The 20,220-nt window shown below is 41.6% G+C and overlaps 1 protein-coding gene across 2 annotated transcripts; it reads right to left on the reverse strand.

Moving 5' to 3' along the window:
• Positions 1–456: 456 nt before the first annotated feature.
• On the reverse strand, positions 457–15,971 carry UBE2L3 (ubiquitin conjugating enzyme E2 L3). 2 transcript variants are annotated; one of them, XM_062504530.1, is made up of 4 exons: positions 15,935–15,971; positions 7,550–7,645; positions 4,072–4,258; positions 457–1,249 (listed from the first exon to the last, which is right to left on the reverse strand). In XM_062504530.1, the coding sequence occupies exons 1-4, from the start codon at positions 15,959–15,961 to the stop codon at positions 1,095–1,097; spliced, it is 465 nt and encodes a 154-aa protein (XP_062360514.1). In that variant the 5' UTR covers positions 15,962–15,971; the 3' UTR covers positions 457–1,094. The 2 variants fall into 2 exon arrangements, with proteins under 2 accessions (XP_062360514.1, XP_062360513.1); XM_062504529.1 differs by lacking the exon at positions 15,935–15,971 and adding an exon at positions 8,879–9,036.
• Positions 15,972–20,220: the final 4,249 nt, after the last annotated feature.

Consider the following 20,220-nt stretch of genomic DNA (forward strand, 5'->3'; position numbering starts at 1 on the left):
CCCAATCCCCTGCCCCGTGTGTTGAACACAGCAGCAGCAGCAGCCAAGCACACTCTGTCACACCCTACTGCTCAGGCCTGGCCTCGCAGCGGTGCTGGCAACACCTCGAGGGCCATCCCACAAATACTGACACATTCTGAGGGAAAACGTTCAGAGACGACAGCAGTGCTGTCAGATTTAGTTCTTGAATTCAAAATTAATGTTTCCAAAATGATTTTAAGCTCAAAAGACAGTTTGTCACTTTGGTACCTCTTGGTCCCCAATTTCTGGAACTCTCCTGGATTGGTTGCAATGTTGTTCTGTGCACATTTCCCAGTACTCTGCATAAGTATTAAAGATAGAAGTGGGGAAAGTTTTCAATCACATTCCGCTACTTGTTTGCTACAATTTTTTTTCCCAAAGTTTTTCAAGAGCAGAACATAAGCCATATTCTAATTCAATGACGCACACAAAAACTTAGGTTTCCCCGTTTAATAGACATTGGCCAGATTTACATCAGACCCAGACATTATTTCTGATTGGTTTTGTGGGCTTGGATTTTGTTTATTATGTTACAAACTGAGGTTCAGGGGAACTTGCAACAAGTCCCACAAAGCACAGTGCAACATTTAGAAAGAAAAAGTAAATGAAACTGCCAAACACTCAATCATTTTCTGCCAGAACTGGGATATTTTTCCTAAGACATCACTTTGAGGAGGGGGTTAAAACTCAATGAATGAACTCAAGATAGTGGGAACTGTAAGGAAAAATAAGAAATGACAGCCACAACCTTTTCAATTTAAGGGCAGAATATAAGTCTAAGATATTTTTGATAAATTCTGACAAGAAAAAGAAAACAGCATACTTTAAAGTATATTGAAGCAGTGATTTTTAAACAAAGAAAGCAGAACTAGAACATCTTAAATTTTAATCCTTTCTTTACAGGTTACCTAGCCCACTTTTGATTAAGAAAACTGTAGAAAGTTAGTAACAGCCACAAGTTCACACCGAAAGGTGGCACTTGTCAATTTTCCATAGAGTCCTGCTTTACGGGGTGTCTCAAATGCACTGCTCCGATCTTCTATCATAGTTGCTGACAGCACTTGTGTCAGATTTTAGTCCACTGGTCGCTTTTCACCATATTTCTTTGTAAACTCTTCAGCATTCTTACAGAATTTTTTACGGTCCTTAGAGTATTCTTCAGCTAGGTCAGCCCGGAGGGGGTGCTCGGGCTGTGGATCATTCACCAGTGCTATGAGGGACTGGATTACTGTCAAAAGAAGTATAAATACCGTCAGAGACTCAGATGGTTAATTTTTCAAAATCAAAATGTAAGCAAAATTCCCCTGTAAGAAGAGAGCTTTAACTGCATTTAAATACATCCCCATAAATCTCGGGCCTTTTCAAGCGCAGGGCGTGAGTAAGCTGCACTGATATGCCAAGATTTAGTTCAATGACCATGAATGAACAGCAGAAAATCGTATTTGTAAACAAAATCAACATGAATAGAGACGAAAGTGCACCACAGATGATTTCCCATGTAACTGGCATCCCATCTAAAATCCTCTCCTATGGCTGAGAACAAATCTAACTTCTCAGACAGGCTCACTGAAAGGACTGGGCAAAGATGGAATTTGCACCATGAAGCATTTCCCAACACCTGTCACAGTGACGCAGCTGTGACTGAGCCTTTTCTGGAAACCCTTTTTTCCAGATTTCCCTATGATTCTTATTTCTCCTATGAACAGCAGGCAAGTCTTCCCTTGCCCAAGGCAGCCACCAGTAGAGATGCACTCTCTAGAGGGTAGACAATGGGGTGAGAGTGGCAGGGCACTCACAGCAATGTCACCAATGTCCCTGTCACTTTCCGAAGAAAAGTCATTCTCCAGAAAATGGAAATGCACCTGACATTTACTCAGTGAACCTCACACCCCACAGTGCCATTTGCTGCTACATTTTCTCACACACATCCTCACAGCCATTGGAAGCTACAAGGATCAGGGTTCCCACTGCCCAGCCACCCAAAGGTGTCAGTGTTCCTGGGCAGGAATGCAAGGTCATACAATGATGATCACTCCAGCAGATGCTGGAACACCAGAGTGGCTTCGTTTGGGGCACTGATCTCAGTCTTTTCGACCCATGAACAAACCTCAAAACAAATACTTGAAAGCCACACTCAAATCTGATGTTTATCGCTGAACTGCTAAACAGGAATATTTCTTACCACAAATCCAAGTTTAAACTGCAACAAACTATCTAAGGAATGCAAAATTCATACCAGCTTCCTTCACAGTAACTCACCAGTCCTGGCCTTGCAACAACTGCCATCACATTGCTGAAACCAGCAGAAACACTGAGTGGCAATCCCTTCTCACTGAGCAAAGCATGCAAAAACACTACAGAGAAAATGTGTGTTCAATAACCCTAATAACAGCATTAAGCCAGAAAAAACATGCCTGGCAGAACAGGAGCATCCACAGCGTTTGAAAACTATCCTGCCGTAACAATTGTTTTTAATATTAAGTATAAATTAACAAAAAGTACAGCAGCAAGATGCACATTTAGTATGTGAAAGGTTAAGTTAATGATTTATGATGAGCTTAATCTCTTCACTTTTTTGACACCTGTGTGAACAAAACCAATCATTTTGATGCTGTACTAATGATGTCATTATTTCCTTGAGAAAAGCTGAGAGTCATATTTCAGTGCAGAAGAAATCTGAAGAAAAAGGAATGAACATTTAAGCAGGGTTTTAGTAACACTGTCACAGGTTCATACAACCATGCAGTAACAACAGATGTTGACACTAAAACTTCCTGAAGCAAGAGTTGAGACAAACAAAAAAACACAATAGAGCAGACCAGGAGAGATTTGCAATATTTTGATACCCAGGATCGGTTCCAAATTCTGCTTTTAGCACAGCTTTTATTCACTCTCTCAGATAAAAAGGGAATTGCTACTTCTCAGGGAGACACTATTTTCTGCATGCAAACAATTGTTTCAGCAGTTGAGCTAATGACAGACTGTTTTTCAAGCTGGGTAGAGACATGTAAGTCCTTTAGTTAACTAGCAAAGGCTGATAGCACCAAGACAGCTGCTCAGGTGTGGAACACAACAGAAACCTTCCAAATGTTCCTTCCATCTCCTCTTTGCTGAGGATCTTTGTCCTGTATAATCAGGGATAAATCTACAATAAATCTAAGACCTTGCCTGTCCTATTTCACATGTTCTTTCTGCTGCCACCTCCATTTTCACCAACATTCAGCTGCTTCATCTCTTCTAAAACAACTACAGGAATTTTCCTGTTTTGTCTTTGGACAAGATCACACAACTGGGAGTACTTTCTTTAGCATGCAGGGGTACACAAAAAGAAATCATAAGTAGAGCTTTGGTTCCTATCAGGAACATAGATCATGTGAAAATGTCTCTTCCAGGCTCTCCTTTAAGGTTAAGTATTTTCTCCTAAGGAACAAGATACTTCTGTTTCACTGAAGTATTTGAATTAATACTCCTAAAAAACCATTTTTTTTTGCAAGGATGTTTGCTTCCTATATGTATGACAATAAAAGCTTAATACCCAACTAATCATTCCCTGCCAGACAACACAAAATTCTCACCCCAACAACTCCTGTAAGCAACATATTTCAAGACATGTTCAAATCACTGAACCACATGGCAGATTATAAAATACATAAAGCCTTGAGGTTTTAGACCCTTTCTTTCACATATCCAAACCTTTGGATTCTAAAGTCACTTAAAAAGAAACACAGAATAACCCCCACACAAATCACCAGCAAAATTTTGAAGTATGCTGAGGACACTTCCTTAATAAACTCCTTAGTCATGAAGAGCTTTGTGGTTTCCTGGAGGTGGAAATGCCACTTCAGTGCCAGTACCTCCCATTCCAGTAACAAAATGAGATTCCACAAGAGTTGAACTCTGTGCTCACCACATGTGATTCATAACACAAACCTTACAATGAATATACCCTCAGAGCACTGCGAAGCTGACAAGTGAAACATTATTAGCTTTAAATTCAAACACTCCACAAAGTTTCTCAATACCCAGTTCCTTCTCCTCACGGAGTCCTACCTTGGTCAGTTTTGGTTGCTGGCTTCCAGTTTTCAGCACTAATTACTGGCAGACAAACCTGCCCCTTTTCATCGATGTTAGGGTGATAGATCTTTGTTTTAAATGTAATTTTAGGAGGTTTGAATGGATATTCTGCTGGGAAATTGATTTCAATTCTGAAGGCTCCTTTATCATATGGAGGATTGTCCTGCAACAAGAAGGCAGAATGTCAAAAATGTGGCACATGCCAACGGACACAAGTGAAAAGCAGCATGGTGCAGACTTGGATTCCTTTGATCTCTTGCATGACCTCTCTGAAAGGCATTTTCTACCAACACTACTGCCAGGTTTATGTGTCGGGAAACATCAAGACCTATGTGACAGGCAATGCAACCTGCACATTTGCATTCACCCTGGAAAAAGCAGGTTGCCATTGTCCTACAGCTGGCTGGCATTTCTATGGGTAAGAAAGCATCCAGCTCCATTTACTTCCAACCCAAGGCCTTCTCTAGTAAGTAGTTTTATTCCCAGCTTTATGTTTCACAAAACATAGTAAACCCTTTCCAAGACAGAAACAGCAAGCCTGACAAGGGAAATGGGTTTTGGAACAGTTATTTTGTGTGTCTCACAACAGGGTGGCATGAACAGCAAAGCAATTTGGTTTGTCAGATCTCCCTACATGTTTCGAGAACATTTTTGTGCTGACTACACAAAAATCTGCTGAGCATTCATTGGTACTAAAGATAGATATTCACTGTGTTTGCTGATGACAACATTCTGAATTTGTATGCAGTTTTAGCACCCACTCTTATCAGATCAGTTTTGAAGGAGCAGGATGAGAGAACTGTGAAGTGAGCAAAGCAGTTCTTCATGCTGAAATAGAAAAAACAATGCCCAGAATTTCACTTAGGAAAACCTGTTAGACTATTGACAGTGATGCTTCAGATACTGCACAAGAGAGACAGAATAAAAATAAACCATTGCTACATATAAAGCCTATAAAAATACTGTTCTGCACTGAAAACAGTAACTATGAAATGAAGCCCTTCCAAACACTCTGGGAACAAGAATCAATGGATGAGTTTCCAACTGGTGTAAAGTATAATCACACACATTCTTCACTAGCAACCAGACCCTTCCCTGCTATCAATTTCACTCCAGAATTTACCAATACTTGGGAGTGGGAAGTGTTCTATTAAAATATTTGTCAACAGAAAACATTTAATTTCAGGGTCATTTACGTGGAGAATATGGTTGTGTGTTTGTAAGAAATACAGCACAGTTTCTGCCAGGGGGAGAGGCAACTACAGCAGCTTTAAAACCACTTTTTACCCAAGCAATCCTAAAAGCTTTGGAAGTTGAACTAATAACTTGTGGTGGTGGTGACAACTTTGGCAGTCACTGCCCTCTTCCCCCACAGCTCAACTGTTCTTGCCTCCACCATGTGCTGTAGTTTGTGAGGATGTTCAGTGGAGCTGACAAGAGGCGTGACCTGCCTTAAAAACATCCATTTTCTTCACTGTACCTCTTACATGGACAAGGAGCCTGGGCTACACAGCCTTGCTTTGATGTTGAAATCAAACAAATAGTTTACCTTGGCCACCCACAGGACACAAACTACTTCATTCTACAATTTGGAAAAGGAAAAGAAGTTGACTGAGCATCTTCAATTTGCTTCTCAATTGAGTGAACACCCTTAAAAACTAACATTTGCTCTGAAGAACAAAATGTTACAAACAAGAACATTTAAAGCTTTACAGTTCATCTGTACATTATCTTTCCCAGTAATTCTGTATGAACACTACTAAAAATAATAAGCATCATCTTTCACACCTTCATTAAGCAGCTGACAAAGAAATGCCCAGTTACACCATTTAATAATCAGTAACTGGTTAGTCCTACTGAAGTATATGTCTTTAAATCCTAAGTAAGAACATTTGCTAAAATGGAAACAACACGTGAAGCAAAAACACAGAGAAAAAAGTTGTAACTTTCAATGAGCTCATGCGTTGCATTTTTGTGTCATCAACTCTGGTACCAAAAATAGCCAAAGAGACAGTAACACTAAAACATCTATAGCATAACCTCAGAATAAAAACGTATATTACTCTTTGAACACAAACAACACATTTTCAATTACTACAGGAAGTGTAATTTCATAACAAAATTCTCCCTTAACTATACCAGCAGTGAATTTGAGGCTATTTCCCCTGTAACTGGGCATATTACAAACCAAAAGGCAGGTCTGGAGCACAGTTCACTGCACCACCATTTAAACACTTGTGATGCTGCAAAGCTTTGCATAACAAACACTATGCTCATCCTCCGTTGAGCAGAAACTGTTAAAAACAGCTGCTGTACACCACACATTCCTAATCTTAACAGGAATAAACAAGTATTTTTGTGTTTTGCTTTATTAGTCGTATTTACCAACCTTATACTGCTTCAAAGTGTTATCAAAGCACTGAACTGTTACACAAAGTGGCTGATTAAAGCAAGTTGCTCCTCAGCTCTGTCAAATTCCCGTGTCAGATCCCACTTGCTTTGTTTGCAGGAGCAGTGGCAACCACTCCACAGAATCACTTCCAGGCACAGAAATAAACAACAAACTTAATATATATTCCACAGCATTTAAAGTGTAAAGGCCCAGCCATCAGCTCAGCCTGTGCCACGTGAGCTCCAGAGCAGCCTCTGACTAAGGAGGCAGAGGCACTGCTACAGAGATATCTCAAAGTCTTACTCATATAATTAAGACAGACTTACACTGGTTAGGGAGGCTTTTTGGCAGCACCCGCAGCAAACCACAACTGCTGCCCCCATGGGCCATCCCCTACTGCTGCAGACTAAAAATAGCTCATAGAGCCAAGCCAGCCATTTCCCACTGCCATGGGCCACAGCACTGGGAAATACAAGAGGTGAAAATCCAAGTGATTTTCAGCCGAGAAACCAACACATCACATTTCCTGCTTTCCCCTTAGTAACAAATCCCTCTCTATTTGACTAATAAAATGGTTATCTACTTTGATTAAACAGTCCCTAAGAAGACTGCAGTGCTTTTAAAGAAATTAAGTGAAATGGGTTTATTTTGGCACTAACTAATACCTAAATAAAGATACTACTTTCATTTAAATAGCTCACTTTGGAAAATCCAAACCTTTTCCTTGCATCAAATTTTTTACCAACACTCAGTATTTTCCTAGTAAATTAAAAAAAAACCACACATGAAGGAGTAAAAGTATTTCCTATTTTCTTTATTTTTCCTATGATCATGTAGATTTTGTACTTTAGGCTTAATGTAAAACCAAACATCACTTGCTTCCCCCTTCCAACACCTCTCCTAGGATCCCAGTGCCACTATGGAGCTCCAGCCATGTGTCAGCCCAGGCCTACAATAACAGATAATTTCATGGTCACCAGCAGCACTACTGAGCTGTGGATTTATGAGATACAAATGATCCTCATTTTATTTTAAAGCTCATAAGGAGTAGTCAATACTCACAGGAACAATAAGCCCTTGCCAGGTCAATAAATTAGCTTCATCAACCTGGATATTACGGAAGTTTTTCATTCCACATTTGCGGATTTCTTCAAGCTCCTGAAAAGCAAAGCAAAATGTTAAGTGTAAGTTAATAAGTGTATTAAGCAAGATGTTCACGTTTATTTTTCAAAATGCTTGAAGGCCAATGTTTCTTTAATTAGTGGTGGCAACCCACACAAATAAGAAATAAAATTTTGCACCTGTAAAAACTAAAATTCTCTGAGACGAGATATTAAAATCCTTATTTTCTGATATGTGAGGAAAACACAAAAAAATTGTTATTATGATTGTTATTAACATCATTATAGACACAAAATTCAGAAGAATCAAAAAACTACATTTTAAAGTATTTTTCTATCTCAAATGTAAATCAGTGCCTTTGGGCACAGACTATTGATAATACTGTGAGGGGCAGAAATAAAATGCATCTTAGGACTTGTGTGAAGGAGAACAGTGATTTGGAAGAACTGTTTCATAATAGTTTTAAACAAGGATAAAACCACTGAACAGGCCAATTATTTCAACTGAAAATGAACAAATTCCTGCATGAACAGCTTAAATTGATCCAAACCCAGAAAAATACCAATCTAAGCCAAACAAGCCTTGTTTAGAGCAGGAACTTGAAAAGATTCAGCTTTCTCTCTGTTCAGCACCTCAAAGCTCACAGTATACATTAGGATTCTTCTCTTTAAAGCTGTGTCAGTCTTGAGCAAGGTTATCTTTCTGCACCAGTCAAACTACTTTCAATCAGTTGGCAAACTAAGTATTTCAGCATTGTTATATTTAAAATGATGTATAAGCCCTACTGTAGGAACTGTTTCCTGGAGTATTTCAAAAGACCTAGAAAGAAACACCTCAAGGTTCCACTTTTACTTCCCCCACAAGAATTACAGTCCTTTGTGGTTGAACCCTGCCATTTTATCTTTAAAGAGAATTTAACCAAATATTAATTCAGAAGTCATCCACAGCGAGACATAAAAGTTTCCCAGTGCTTTCCAAACTGCAGCACATGCCTGGTGGCTGCATAGGTTAGAAAAAATGTTGCTTATACAGCAGCACTGGGGTGCTCTGACAGCACTCAGCTCTGCACTGGGTGCAGGCATCTTATAAAATTAAGCTAGATATAATTATGATAAACCCACCAAGTACAAGCAAAGGCACTACACAATGAAAAACAAAAAGATCAGCTTTCCTGCTATAAGTGCTGTACTGTCCGTATTTTTTTTTCTGAAATAGCTCTATGTTCATCACAGATCAAACCTTTCTGCAGCTGACTGGCAGATTTAATACTTGCAGTAGCCTCCTGCATAAATTCAGCATCATGATAAAACTCAAACCCAAAGGGAAAACGAGAATTCCAAATGCGTGCAAAACACAAGTCATGACAGCCAACGTCAGAAAATTAACATTTATATTCCTACCCACTGCACCTACTAAAGCAAGGGCATACTCTGAACACAGAAGTTTAACCTTGGAGGCTTGGATATTGAATTGATGCCTAACACTATCTTTGTGACACCAACACTGACTACTTGGTTTAGACCCATGAATTAATCCCCAAATTCCACTGCTGCTCGATTCATGCAATGTTACAGACAGTTTGGGTGTTTTTTTTTAAAGAGCTAAGAGGATTATCCTATTTCCTTAAAACAGGAAAACATAAACCCTCCCCCCCAATAATCCCATGAAGCATATTTATAGGGACAGAGAGCAAACCAAAATATTCAAAAGAAAATAACCTTTATGCTACAGCTCTAAGAGGTGCTTTACCATCCCTCAGAGTGCAAATCCCCACAGTGCCTTACTCGGAATGCTCCTGCACAGAGCAGCTGCTCAGGGAGAGCCAGGCAGATCCCAGGCTGACTTTGCCCTGACAGGGTCAGGAGAGGAGCTTGCTCTGAGCTGACTTTTGCTGCTCACTCCCATCACATAAACTGTGAAGTCCTGGCAAACCACTGCTCCACAACATGTACAAGGAATAGATTCCATTCCACACTAGATGCAACATCGAACGCTGGGAACAAAAGAAGCTAATTAAGCAGTAAGTATTTAAACACAAATTAACGTGCATCATCACAAGTGCCTTCACTCTAAAACAAGGCAAGGAAAATAGGTTTAGACTATTTTCTAGATACTCTAGTCAAAACAATGTGCATTTGACAAATCTCCCCCATTATGGCCAGTGGGACTGCAGCTTCCATGCAGGAGCTTTTGTCCCAGGTTCAGACAATACCATTGTACTGATGCTGGCCCAGAGAACAATTGTCCAGATGCAAAAAAAAGGAAGGACTATGACTATAATTCAGGTATGTTATTAAGCTAATAAAACAAATTAGAAAAGCGTGGCTTCACATGGCTGGAAAAATCACACACCTACATTTTATAGTTAGATTCAGGTTAAAAAATTGGATTATGAATTAAGAAATGTAAGAATCCCATAACAGAGATCATTATAAAATTTTGTATGCCATCAATGAAAAGTTAAAATAAACATGCAAATTGTTTCCCATTTTTATTTAAGTCCACCATATGAGAGAAGGAATTAAGCAATACAGAGGCACTGAAGAACTAGACAAAAATTATTCAGGCAATTATTCAGGCCATTTTGTTCTTCAAACTGACATGCAAGGCCTTTGCAGGAAAATGACAGGAGTGTGTCCAGCCCCTCCCGACAGCTGCACGAGGGACAGCCAGGGATAAACGCGGCCCGGGAGGACTGCAGGGGTCAGGGACAATGCAGCCACCTTAGCAGGGCAGGCACCTGAACTACGGGCTTACACAGATTGCAATTCACACTAGGAATTACTTTGCTTATCCTAGGAGTGTTTCAGACTTTGTACGTCGCTCCAAATGAATGGACTCCCTGGTGGAGTTCTCCACAAACACCTTTTTCCCCACCACTGTCCCCACAACGGCAGGACAACACCACACAAGCCGAGCTTTCCGGAGTGGTCAGAGCTCCACCATTCACAATTTCTGGGTGTCAGGGGAGGTTGCTTTGGTTTTTTTCTTCTGGCAACTGCCAAAACCCATAATAAAGATCTAACTGCCTCAGGGCTAGGGAAGCAGACAACTGCAGTATAAAAGTACTGTTAAAAAAGTGAATGAGCTACTAAATACTTCCAAGCAGCACAGATTAAAAGCTAACAATACCTTTAACGTGGGCTTGAGCAACTCCAAAGGGACAAAAACTACTTTATGAGGCAAAAGGATACAGTCCAGATATTTATTTCAAAGTAATACTAACTAGTCTAGGCAGACAGTAAATAGATTAATTCCTTTTCTTGTCCTCCACCCCTTAATTTTGTCAAGTAACATAATTAAAGGAGCACAGGAGGAGTGTAACTAAAGGTTAGATGACTGAAGTAAGAATTTAAATCAGTCTTCATTCCCCACTCCTTTATCAACCTTGCATGTGACCTGGCTGCATTGGTTTATTCACTTGAAAAACTGAAATGTCTTAGTTCATGGGGCTCTCTTGAGAGATGATGTTTGTAATTTGGAAAAGTGTTATACACAGTGCATGAAAAGGAGAAAACACTGTATCAGAGGTGATACCTGATCTTCAAGCACATACTGCTGAAGGTAGTCGCAGTTGTACATACTGGTTCTCATACATAACCATTAAAGGTTTAAAATCATCATTTTTCAATACTGTGCAATCATTTGTGTGTAGAAAGAAAAGCACCATCAGCTTAAAATGTAGCTAAGCCTTTTTTTAAAACCTGAAACTGTTTTGTTCATGCATCTTTCAAGTTTTGGGACTTCTCTAAAAACCCAAGCCAGACAGGAAAATGCAGTGAAGGCAAATACTTGTAAGAGTGCAATCCCAGAATATGGGAATAAGTGTAGGAACTTTAGTAGATTCTGTATCAAGCCCAGAATGCTATTAAATTCACAAATAAAACCAAAAGTCTCCTGAAATAACTTTAAACCATTATTACAACTTTTATTTACCTGTTTATTACTACATTCTCTAAAAAAGTCTGTAAGTCAAACAGGCTCCAAAACTGATCAGGAACTGGCCACTTTAATTTACAGTGAACTGGCAGGTTATACTTCCATTTCAGTTTGGATTTACACTACAGAGAAGTCTTAATAAAACACCTTAAAATGTGATTCTACCAAACCAAAAAATCCATCACAAATCCAACCAAAAACAGAAATAGAATCTTTTCAAGAATCAGTAGTAAGTTTCCTCTGCAACATGACAACCCTGTATACTCATGTCTTACTGACTGAGCAATTCTACTTTTTTGGCAAAGTATTATCATTTGATGAGTCATTTTGTCAATTCTCAGTTTCAAAATGGGAAAATACATCAATATTCTCACTTCTGCCTAAGGACAATCATGTTGCCCTAAACTGTATTTCCCTTGTTACTATGAACTGAAGTTTGGATCAATTCAGAATTATTTTTCAAGTATCAGAGTTAAAATCCCTTTATTTGGGAGCACTACAGTGTTTACAGGACCACAGCATCCTGGAGATTGCAGGTTACCTACCTGGGTGTGGTCCCATGATCGTGTTTTATCATTGAGTTCCACTGTTGCATAAATGTTTGACTATCAGCTATGGAAGCAGAATAAAAACAGTAAAATTAAAATAACTGTCTACATATCTCACTTCCTATGTGAAGTGTTATTTACTCCTTAAATCCATTTTCAATTTCCATCACTAAAGATAGTTTTGAACATCTGAAAACCAGGAAACCAAAGCATGGATCTTACAGACAGCTGAAGTCCATCCCAGGCAGTCACCCTGGAAGGGCCCAGCTGCACAGCTGGGGCAGCACAGCTTCTCCAAGAGCACCCACACACCCCGTGAGAGATGCAGCTCAGCACCACATGCTGCTACCCCTGCAAGTACTGAGTGTCCAGCCCAGAACAGCCTTCCCTCTGCACCTCCACAGCACTTCACACCTGATCCAGCACGGAGATCGCCTTCTTTTACCTTAGTGGGTGGCAGCTGTGCAAAGCCTTTCCTTCCAGTCTCTGGCACATCTCTGGGAGATCCGTGTTCCCCATCACACAGCCAGGAGACGATTTCCTTTCCATGAGAAAGGGCCATGAAGCCCAGTACCCCCTTCAAAGAGAAGCCTTAGATCCTCTCCTAAATAGAATCACTCCATATCTGCCTGTTCTAACCCTGAGAGACATCCACAGCACCACATCCTTGATAAAGACTGCTTCATTCCCACCGTTCACATTTCACAAGGAGTCAGGGCTCAACAACTGGGGCTCTTTGAAGAGGTGTAATGGTGGCTCACAGATCAAGCCTCCACCTCAGATGTCACTGGAATGAGTCATTAGCTATGTTTATTTCACGTTTTTGCTAAGCTCAGTGCCTGCTGGAAGGGCACACCTTCACAGAGCTGCTGTGAATCAGGGGAGAAGACTTCAGTTAGATGGCATTATTTGGTGGGATAAAGATTGGCAAAAAGAGGCCACAAAAAAATGTCTTTGGCCCAGAGAAGGTGATTTGTTCAAACAGATAACAAGCCAATCTTGTTGTCTTTATAACTTGAATTCATGTTTAAAATGGAACGGTGCAAGTACAATAGCAAAATTTGTAATGCTTGTTTCACACAGAGGTTTGTGAACTGAAGAAGCAAATGGCTTCTCCACCTGGACAGTGGACACAACTCCAAGTTCTCTACAAGCAGACAGTGAGTTATGGATGCATTGCATCCAGTCTCTTTGAGCCACGGTGATTAATATGAATAACTATGATGCATGACTTGAGTCCAGAAAAAAATGCAGTACTTCAAAATGTTGGCAAGACCTTAAGGAAACAGGAATTGCTTAATTTCATATAACTATAAAAGGTTTAAGGTTTAGTCTCATTAATCAAAGACAAGCTTGATTATTTAGCTCAAAGAAACATCCTAAATTATTTTAAAGATAATTGACTGACACAGTGAAAAACCCTATTTCCTTTAGTTATAATCACTCATCATTCCAAGACCCTGACAAAGACACCCCAAAGACTCTTCCCAATTGCAAAACTTCAACAGTGAAAGACTTCAAATCAAAGTGGACCTGTGAATCTGGGACTTAAACAGTGATATTAGGTTGATACACATGTGAGTCTGGACCTTCACATCATGCTGCAGCAATCCCGATGACATCACCCTTACAAGAGCCCTACTTTGTGAGGAACTGCAAAACCAGAGCCTTTTGGGCTGCCTTGACTGCCCAGGAGCAGGAAGGGAACTGCTGATTTAACAGCCTCTGCCAGCCATGGGACAGAGCATGCCACAGCTCCTGAGCTGTGTAAAACCCACACACAACACCAACAACCCACAGATATTAGGCAACAAAAACAAAAGTGAAAATATAAGAGGTAAGTTATCGATGTCTCCTTCATTCTCACACCACTCCCCCCGAGAAACAACTGCCACATTAATTTTCTAGAAAACAAGGTCACATTATCACTTGTTTTTAGTGTATTTTAGTGAAAGACTGAAGTACTAACTAATGTTTCAGAAGTACAGTGAAAATGAGGAGGGGGGCTGAAAAGCAAGAGGCACTAAAAATACTAAGAACAAGTTTTCCTGCCTTTTAGATTTTTATTTTCCATTTTAAACTAACAACAAAATACATATATATATATTATTCCTACCTGAGTTGTAGTGATGTACTTTTGAACAATTAATGTATTTTTTCAGAACAGGCAGAAAAGCTGCCTTACAAAAATAGTAAACAACCATTTAATTTTACATCTGAAACGAAGGGAAACCTTATTTCAGTATAAAGCAACAGACACAGTGATTATGATAGTAAAGCCCTGAGCAAATACAGAGCTTTCAAAAATGAAACAAAAAATGAATTTCATCCCACCAGGATCCTTAATGACAATTAAAAGTTTATGCCTACTAATTTTTAATATATATGAACGACACCGCACACAATCTACTATTTAATTTTTAAATGTTCCATAGAATATTTAAACCAACAAAACGAGTTTTATAAAAGCACTGCTGAGCTATTGGTTTCTTCCAAAACACCCAAGTTATAATAGTTATTTATATATCTGCACCATTAAGGACATGTAACTTCAGGACATGCCATGAACATGCCCTGGTGAAATCCCAGCCCTACTGGGGGTCCAAGTCCTTGGAGCCAGCTGTAAAACTGGTATTAAAGGATTAAGTTTAACAGAATCACCCAAATATCTGCCCAATCCCAGTGCAGGGTTACTCTGCACCCCACCCCAGGGACAGGTTTTTTAATAAGGCTGAAACATTGCTCAACAGTTACAGGGTCTTTTCCCTCCATTTCCCAGGACTGGCCTGTAAAATTCATTGATTTCCCCACAAGCACTTTGCATGCAAATTTGGGTTCTGTCATAGCATTTTACAGATGAATAAATTTTATGCCATTATGTACGTGTGTCCTAGGCAGACCTCACCGCTTACAGTTTGTGATGTTAATCGGCAATTATATACAGCACATAAAACAAACCTGTGTGCTTTGGGGGCAATGGTTACCGTTTTCCTTCCAAGAAGTACGTTCTTCCGCAAGGAAAATAACGAGAAACATAACCCCGAGTGGTATTTATCCATAAACTATACGTGCTCTTGGTTAAAGCCCAACTGGGGCCGAGTTTCCATTTCCAAGTATCATCCACGGTTCAGAACAAATAAGAATGAAAACAAAAACACTACCACATCCGCAACGAATGAAGAAACTTCTCAACCCAGGTCCATGTTTCTGTGCGATAAACCTCTTACTCATACAAGGAAGAGGTTACTCTCCGAAACAACGAAAACGAAATTATTTCATCCCTGGGCGTCTGGGGACAGTTTCTCACCGGGGAGAGCGCGGGGGAGCGGCGAATCTCTCCCCGCAGGGAGGGAGGGAGGAGAGGGCGCTTCCCCGCCGAGCCCTCCCCCGGCAGGGCGGCCGAGCCGTCCCGTCGCCCCGGTGATGCCCCGGCCCCGGGCGGCGGCGTTTCCTTCCCCCCGTCCCTTCCTCTTTGCTTAGTCACCCTGGAGCCCCCCGAGCGAGGGGGTCGGGGCGGCCCGCGGCGCCCGCCCAGCGTCCCCGCCCAGCCCCGGGCGGCAGCCGGGCCCGCGGGGCGCTGCGGGACCCCGGGGCGGCGGCGGCGGCGGGAGGGCGGCGGCGGCGGGAGGGCGGCGCGGCCCCACACGGCCTCGGCCCAAGTGCCGGCGGCTCCCGCTCCGGCCGCTCGGGCGCGGGGCGCCGCCGAGAGACGCGGAGGGGGCCGCCCCGCCGGGACGCGGCGGGGAAGGCGGCCCCGCGCTGCCGGAGGGGGCCGGGGCGGAGGGGCAGCCGCGGGAGCCGGGGCCGCCCGCCCGGCGGCCCTGCCCGGCGCTATTACCTTCATCAGCCTCCTGCTGGCCGCCATCTTGGCTCTGCTGCTGCGCCCCACAATGCATCGCGGCGCGGGCCGGCCGCTAAACCCTGCGCTTCCTGGGGCGGTGCGCGGGCGGGGCGGGGCGCACGCTCGGCTCGGCTCGGCTCGGCTCGGCTCGGCTCGGCTCGGCTCGGCTCGGCTCGGCTCGGCTCGGCTCGGCCCCCGCCGCCCTGAGGTGTCGGTGGTGCCTTTTCAGTCACTGATTTAAAAGTGGTGCTGTGCGTTTTTCTGTTTACTGTGCATCACCCAAATTCGGTACCATCTTCCTCGGCGGGGAAGACACAACCACCTGTAGTTACAGGCTTTCTCAAACCATCCCATGTCCTCTTCAGAGCCCTTCATAAGCTTGCTTTCTTGGTTCCTTCAAGTACTCCGAATGGAGAGGGAAGGGCGGCTTCAGAAGAGGCCCCTGGCCGCAGAGCCATCCTCAGATCTGCTGGTGTCTGACGAAACCACCCTTGGCCTTACCTGACCTTGAGCAGCCCAGTCCAGCCTCACCCCCTGCTTCCAGCGCCGTGCCGTGATCTCGGAGGGAAAAGTGCTGTGGAAGAGGAGAAAATTCCCTGTCAGTACTGCTCAAGCCTGTCATTTACCGTGTGCTTTTGAGCCCTTTAGTGGAGCTCTTACTGAACTGCTCCCCAGCTCTGGTCCACAGCATCCAGCATTAGTGCAGGTGTCCTCAGGTGTCTAAGACACAGGGCTGGCAGATAGAAGTTACTACATGGGCATGGGACCTAAGTTAATACATCACATCTAAAATGACACCAGACATCTGTGTTCAGGTACCTGACTTGCTCCCTAAAGCCTTCTCCATTGTCCCAATGTACTCAGGAATTACTCCAGGACTGGATGTGTGGCCTCAATTCCCCCTTCCCCCACCTTGTGTCAGTTCCTGTCCTCACTTGATCGAGCACTTGTTCTAAAGAACAAGTCACCAACAAAGTTCTAAGCTCTAAAATAAACTTCACAGACTCATATCACCTGAAAAAGGAAATGTTGTGGTTATTACAACAGGCTTTCAAAAACTTGTAAAAACACAACAGAAGGTTTTAATTATGAAGCACAGGATTATAATCTTAAAATGAAACCTTGAATAAGATATTTGCTAATCAATGTTTACATTAATATAGTGTTTATTGCCACAAAACTCAATCAACATTTGTTAATGAAATAAGCTATGCAGCACCTACAGGAATCACCTTAATCCTCACCTACTTCATATGTGTATTATTAAATAGTTTGAAAATAGCTATTAAATACATTTGATGATCATGATAACTTTATTTTATTAGCTATGTAAAGATTTTTGCATTCATTTTACTGCAGGAAAATGGAGTCAGAGGAAGCTGAAAGAGGCAGCCCCTCGTGGGGAAGTAGTGGAGAGAAGCAAAGCGAGCCTGTGCTGACTGGGTGGAGAAATTATACACGTGCCAGGCAGGCACGGGCTGTGAGAAACCAGAATGTGCAGAGACTCTCTGAGGATTCTTGATGTGCTGCTGAAGTGGGATGTTGGTGATGAAGACTTAAAAATGCTGACATCTCGTAAAAGAGCTAGTTCAGATTCTGTGACTGTGAAATGTAGAAATACCTAAATCTGATACCATGGTAACTTGGAAGAAGAGTTCTTACAACTGATTATCCAGATGTCTACAAATATGAAAAACAAGCTGTTTAGATACTATCTTGATTTCTTTATTTGCCAAAACTTTTTATATCTTCAGCTCATCTTTATTTGACTGCACAATATTCCAAGACTACCATATGTCTTTGCATATTCTCTAAATATTTGTTTTCCCCCCAAATACAATTATTCTGTCCCTCATCTATACTTGCATTAAGACACAGAGCCACCAAACACCAGAAAGTACTAGAAGCACCACAGGGAATTCTAAAATTACTATCTGTAGTTTTAATCCACGAATTTACAGCTTGTAAGAGAGTGTCAGAAGTAGCTGGGATCATTGTAAGATAATCCACATTTCCTTTAACAAGACAAAAATGCTACTCACTCTATAGCTAACAACAGACCAGCCAGCTCTTAAGAAATAGGTGTTGAGTGTAGCTGTCCTCACAAATTGATGTTGAAATCATTTATTACAGCAGTGTTTGAGAAGTTTACATAGAACTGGGCACATCTCACTCACCTGCTGCCAGTACCCTGGATCCTTCCAGTGCCCAGGCCAGGCTGGGTGCAGAGCAGATCTGATGCTACCAACACTCACGTGCATCTTGTGGATGCCCATGGACTGCAGTCGTACTCCCAGTGCTGGATCTCACCTGGGTGCCAGTTACTAAGTCAGGACACGCTGTTGTACAATCCTGGAGAAGCAGCAGGAAATTCTTTTCAGAAAGAATTTCATCATTTGTACCTCCTACTCTTCTGTCACCAGCAAAATCCAGGCCATTTGTTACATAGCTTGGAAGACGGTTCTGCATTTTTAAACTTGCCTTTTGGTGTGATTTCTAGGTTGTATCCATTATTTTACTTGACACTTAAGAGTGCCCAGAATGCAGGTTTTAGTGTTTATCCTATAATATCTTCAGAAGATTGGACACTACTTATGCCTGCCCTCTGCCAAAGACAACTTTCTATCACATTTCCACTTTTTAAAGCAACATAACTGTTCAACTTCTATAAAAGAAGTTGTGCAAACAGACTTTGTGAGCCACAAGAGTCCAACCACTGAAAACTTTAGAAAAAATTCTCCTGACTACTTTACTGTTACGAAATGGCCATCTGAAAGAAAACAAAAAACCTCATGAAAACTGAAGGGAACAGGAAAAAATAAGAACAATTTGACTGCTGTATGAAACCTTGGTACCCCCACATTGTGCTTAGGTGAGAGAAACATCACTACACCTCAAGAACAACACAACAGAACCAGGGAAGGTAGAGAAGGGCAGAGGTGGTGATCAAGAGAGTGCAACAGTGATGTACTAAGAGAGATTAAAGTGGCTGGGGCTCTTCCACCTGCAGGGGAGGAGGCTGAGAAAATATGATCAAGGTTCATGAAATCATAAAGGCAGGGGCTGAGATGAATATGAAGCTGTTATTTGTCAGACTGGAATGAAGGTACACACACAGATACTGATCAGGCATTACAAACTGCCCAAAGACAGGGCCTTTTTCCACAGCAGGTAATTAATGTTTGGAACTCCCTACCACAGACTGTAGTAAAGGCAACAGTCAGCAGGTTCAAAAGGAAGCTAGTCAAACTGGGTAACAGGTCTATATGTGGACTAAAAAAGAGAATAGGCATGGAATAATCATCTAACATCTCCAGCTGATGCCTGGTCATAACTATGGATACTCAGAAGTGTGAGGTGACAGACTGTTGGCTTGCATGGTGGTCCCTAAATAAATCATCCTCTCCTGCCATGGACAGTGAGAGAGGGGTGGGATAGGTGGGCCTCTGTTCTGGTCCAACTCGACACTTCAGACATTCAGGATTCCTTGGATATGATGGTTTCCAGAATATAGACAGAATTCAGATTTCAAATGGGTTCCAATGCCTTGAAAATACATCAAAGAGACCTGTAATCCACAAGGGCAAAATTAATCTCTAGGAGCAAGGCCAGAGGTAAAAAGATAAGATTAAAGAATAGCTATTGTCTTAAATAATTATATGCCCCTCCACTGGAATTGTTAAATCTAAAACGGTTTAAAAAAAAAGAGACATAATTTATTATCCTGTTGACAATCCCCCGTCCTTTATTCCTGGCCAACAATTTAGAGTTTGTATGTAGTTTTCTTGTCTCTTCAGTTTCTTAGATCTCTAATGACAAGCATTTTAAATCAATTAATTATGTATGATGATTGTCATCTGACATTTATTCTGTCTAGTAAGTATCCATTATAAAATGATAAACTCATTGTCTTCCTCCTGCATTTTGTGTGTCATAAATGTTATTAAAGTGATTCTGTCCTATGCAGATACCTTTCCCCTTGAATGCAATATTTCTTAACTTAAAAAAATGCATTAGTCCCCTCTGATGGTGGAAACTGGTCTAGAGATGGAGAGGGGAATTTACAAAGTATTATAACAATAATACCATGAACTTTATGCTCCTTTCTTTTCATGATTCACTAGAGTCTATCGTCCTGAATCAGAGACAGGGTCCCTTGGTGCTAGAAACTCTGAATATCACAGTGAAAAAGACCTGAGCAACTGTGACAGTTGGTGACAGTCGCCCCCCAGAGAGACCTAAAGGGCCTGGGGGGACTATGGTGTGTTCTTCAAAATAAGAAC

Source organism: Cinclus cinclus, chromosome 17, assembly GCF_963662255.1.
Source record: "Cinclus cinclus chromosome 17, bCinCin1.1, whole genome shotgun sequence".
NCBI lineage: Eukaryota > Metazoa > Chordata > Aves > Passeriformes > Cinclidae > Cinclus > Cinclus cinclus.

Coding starts and splice junctions, on each gene's coding strand:
- UBE2L3 (XM_062504529.1), bottom strand. CDS start 8,971: ATGACTTGTGTTTTGCACGCATTTGGAATTCTCGTTTTCCCTTTGGGT. Junction 7,646..8,878: donor TATGCAGGAGGCTACTGCAA/GTATTAAATCTG, acceptor TTTGCTTTTCAG/GAGCTTGAAGAAATCCGCAA. Junction 1,250..4,071: donor AGCAACCAAAACTGACCAAG/GTAGGACTCCGT, acceptor TTCTTTTGACAG/TAATCCAGTCCCTCATAGCA.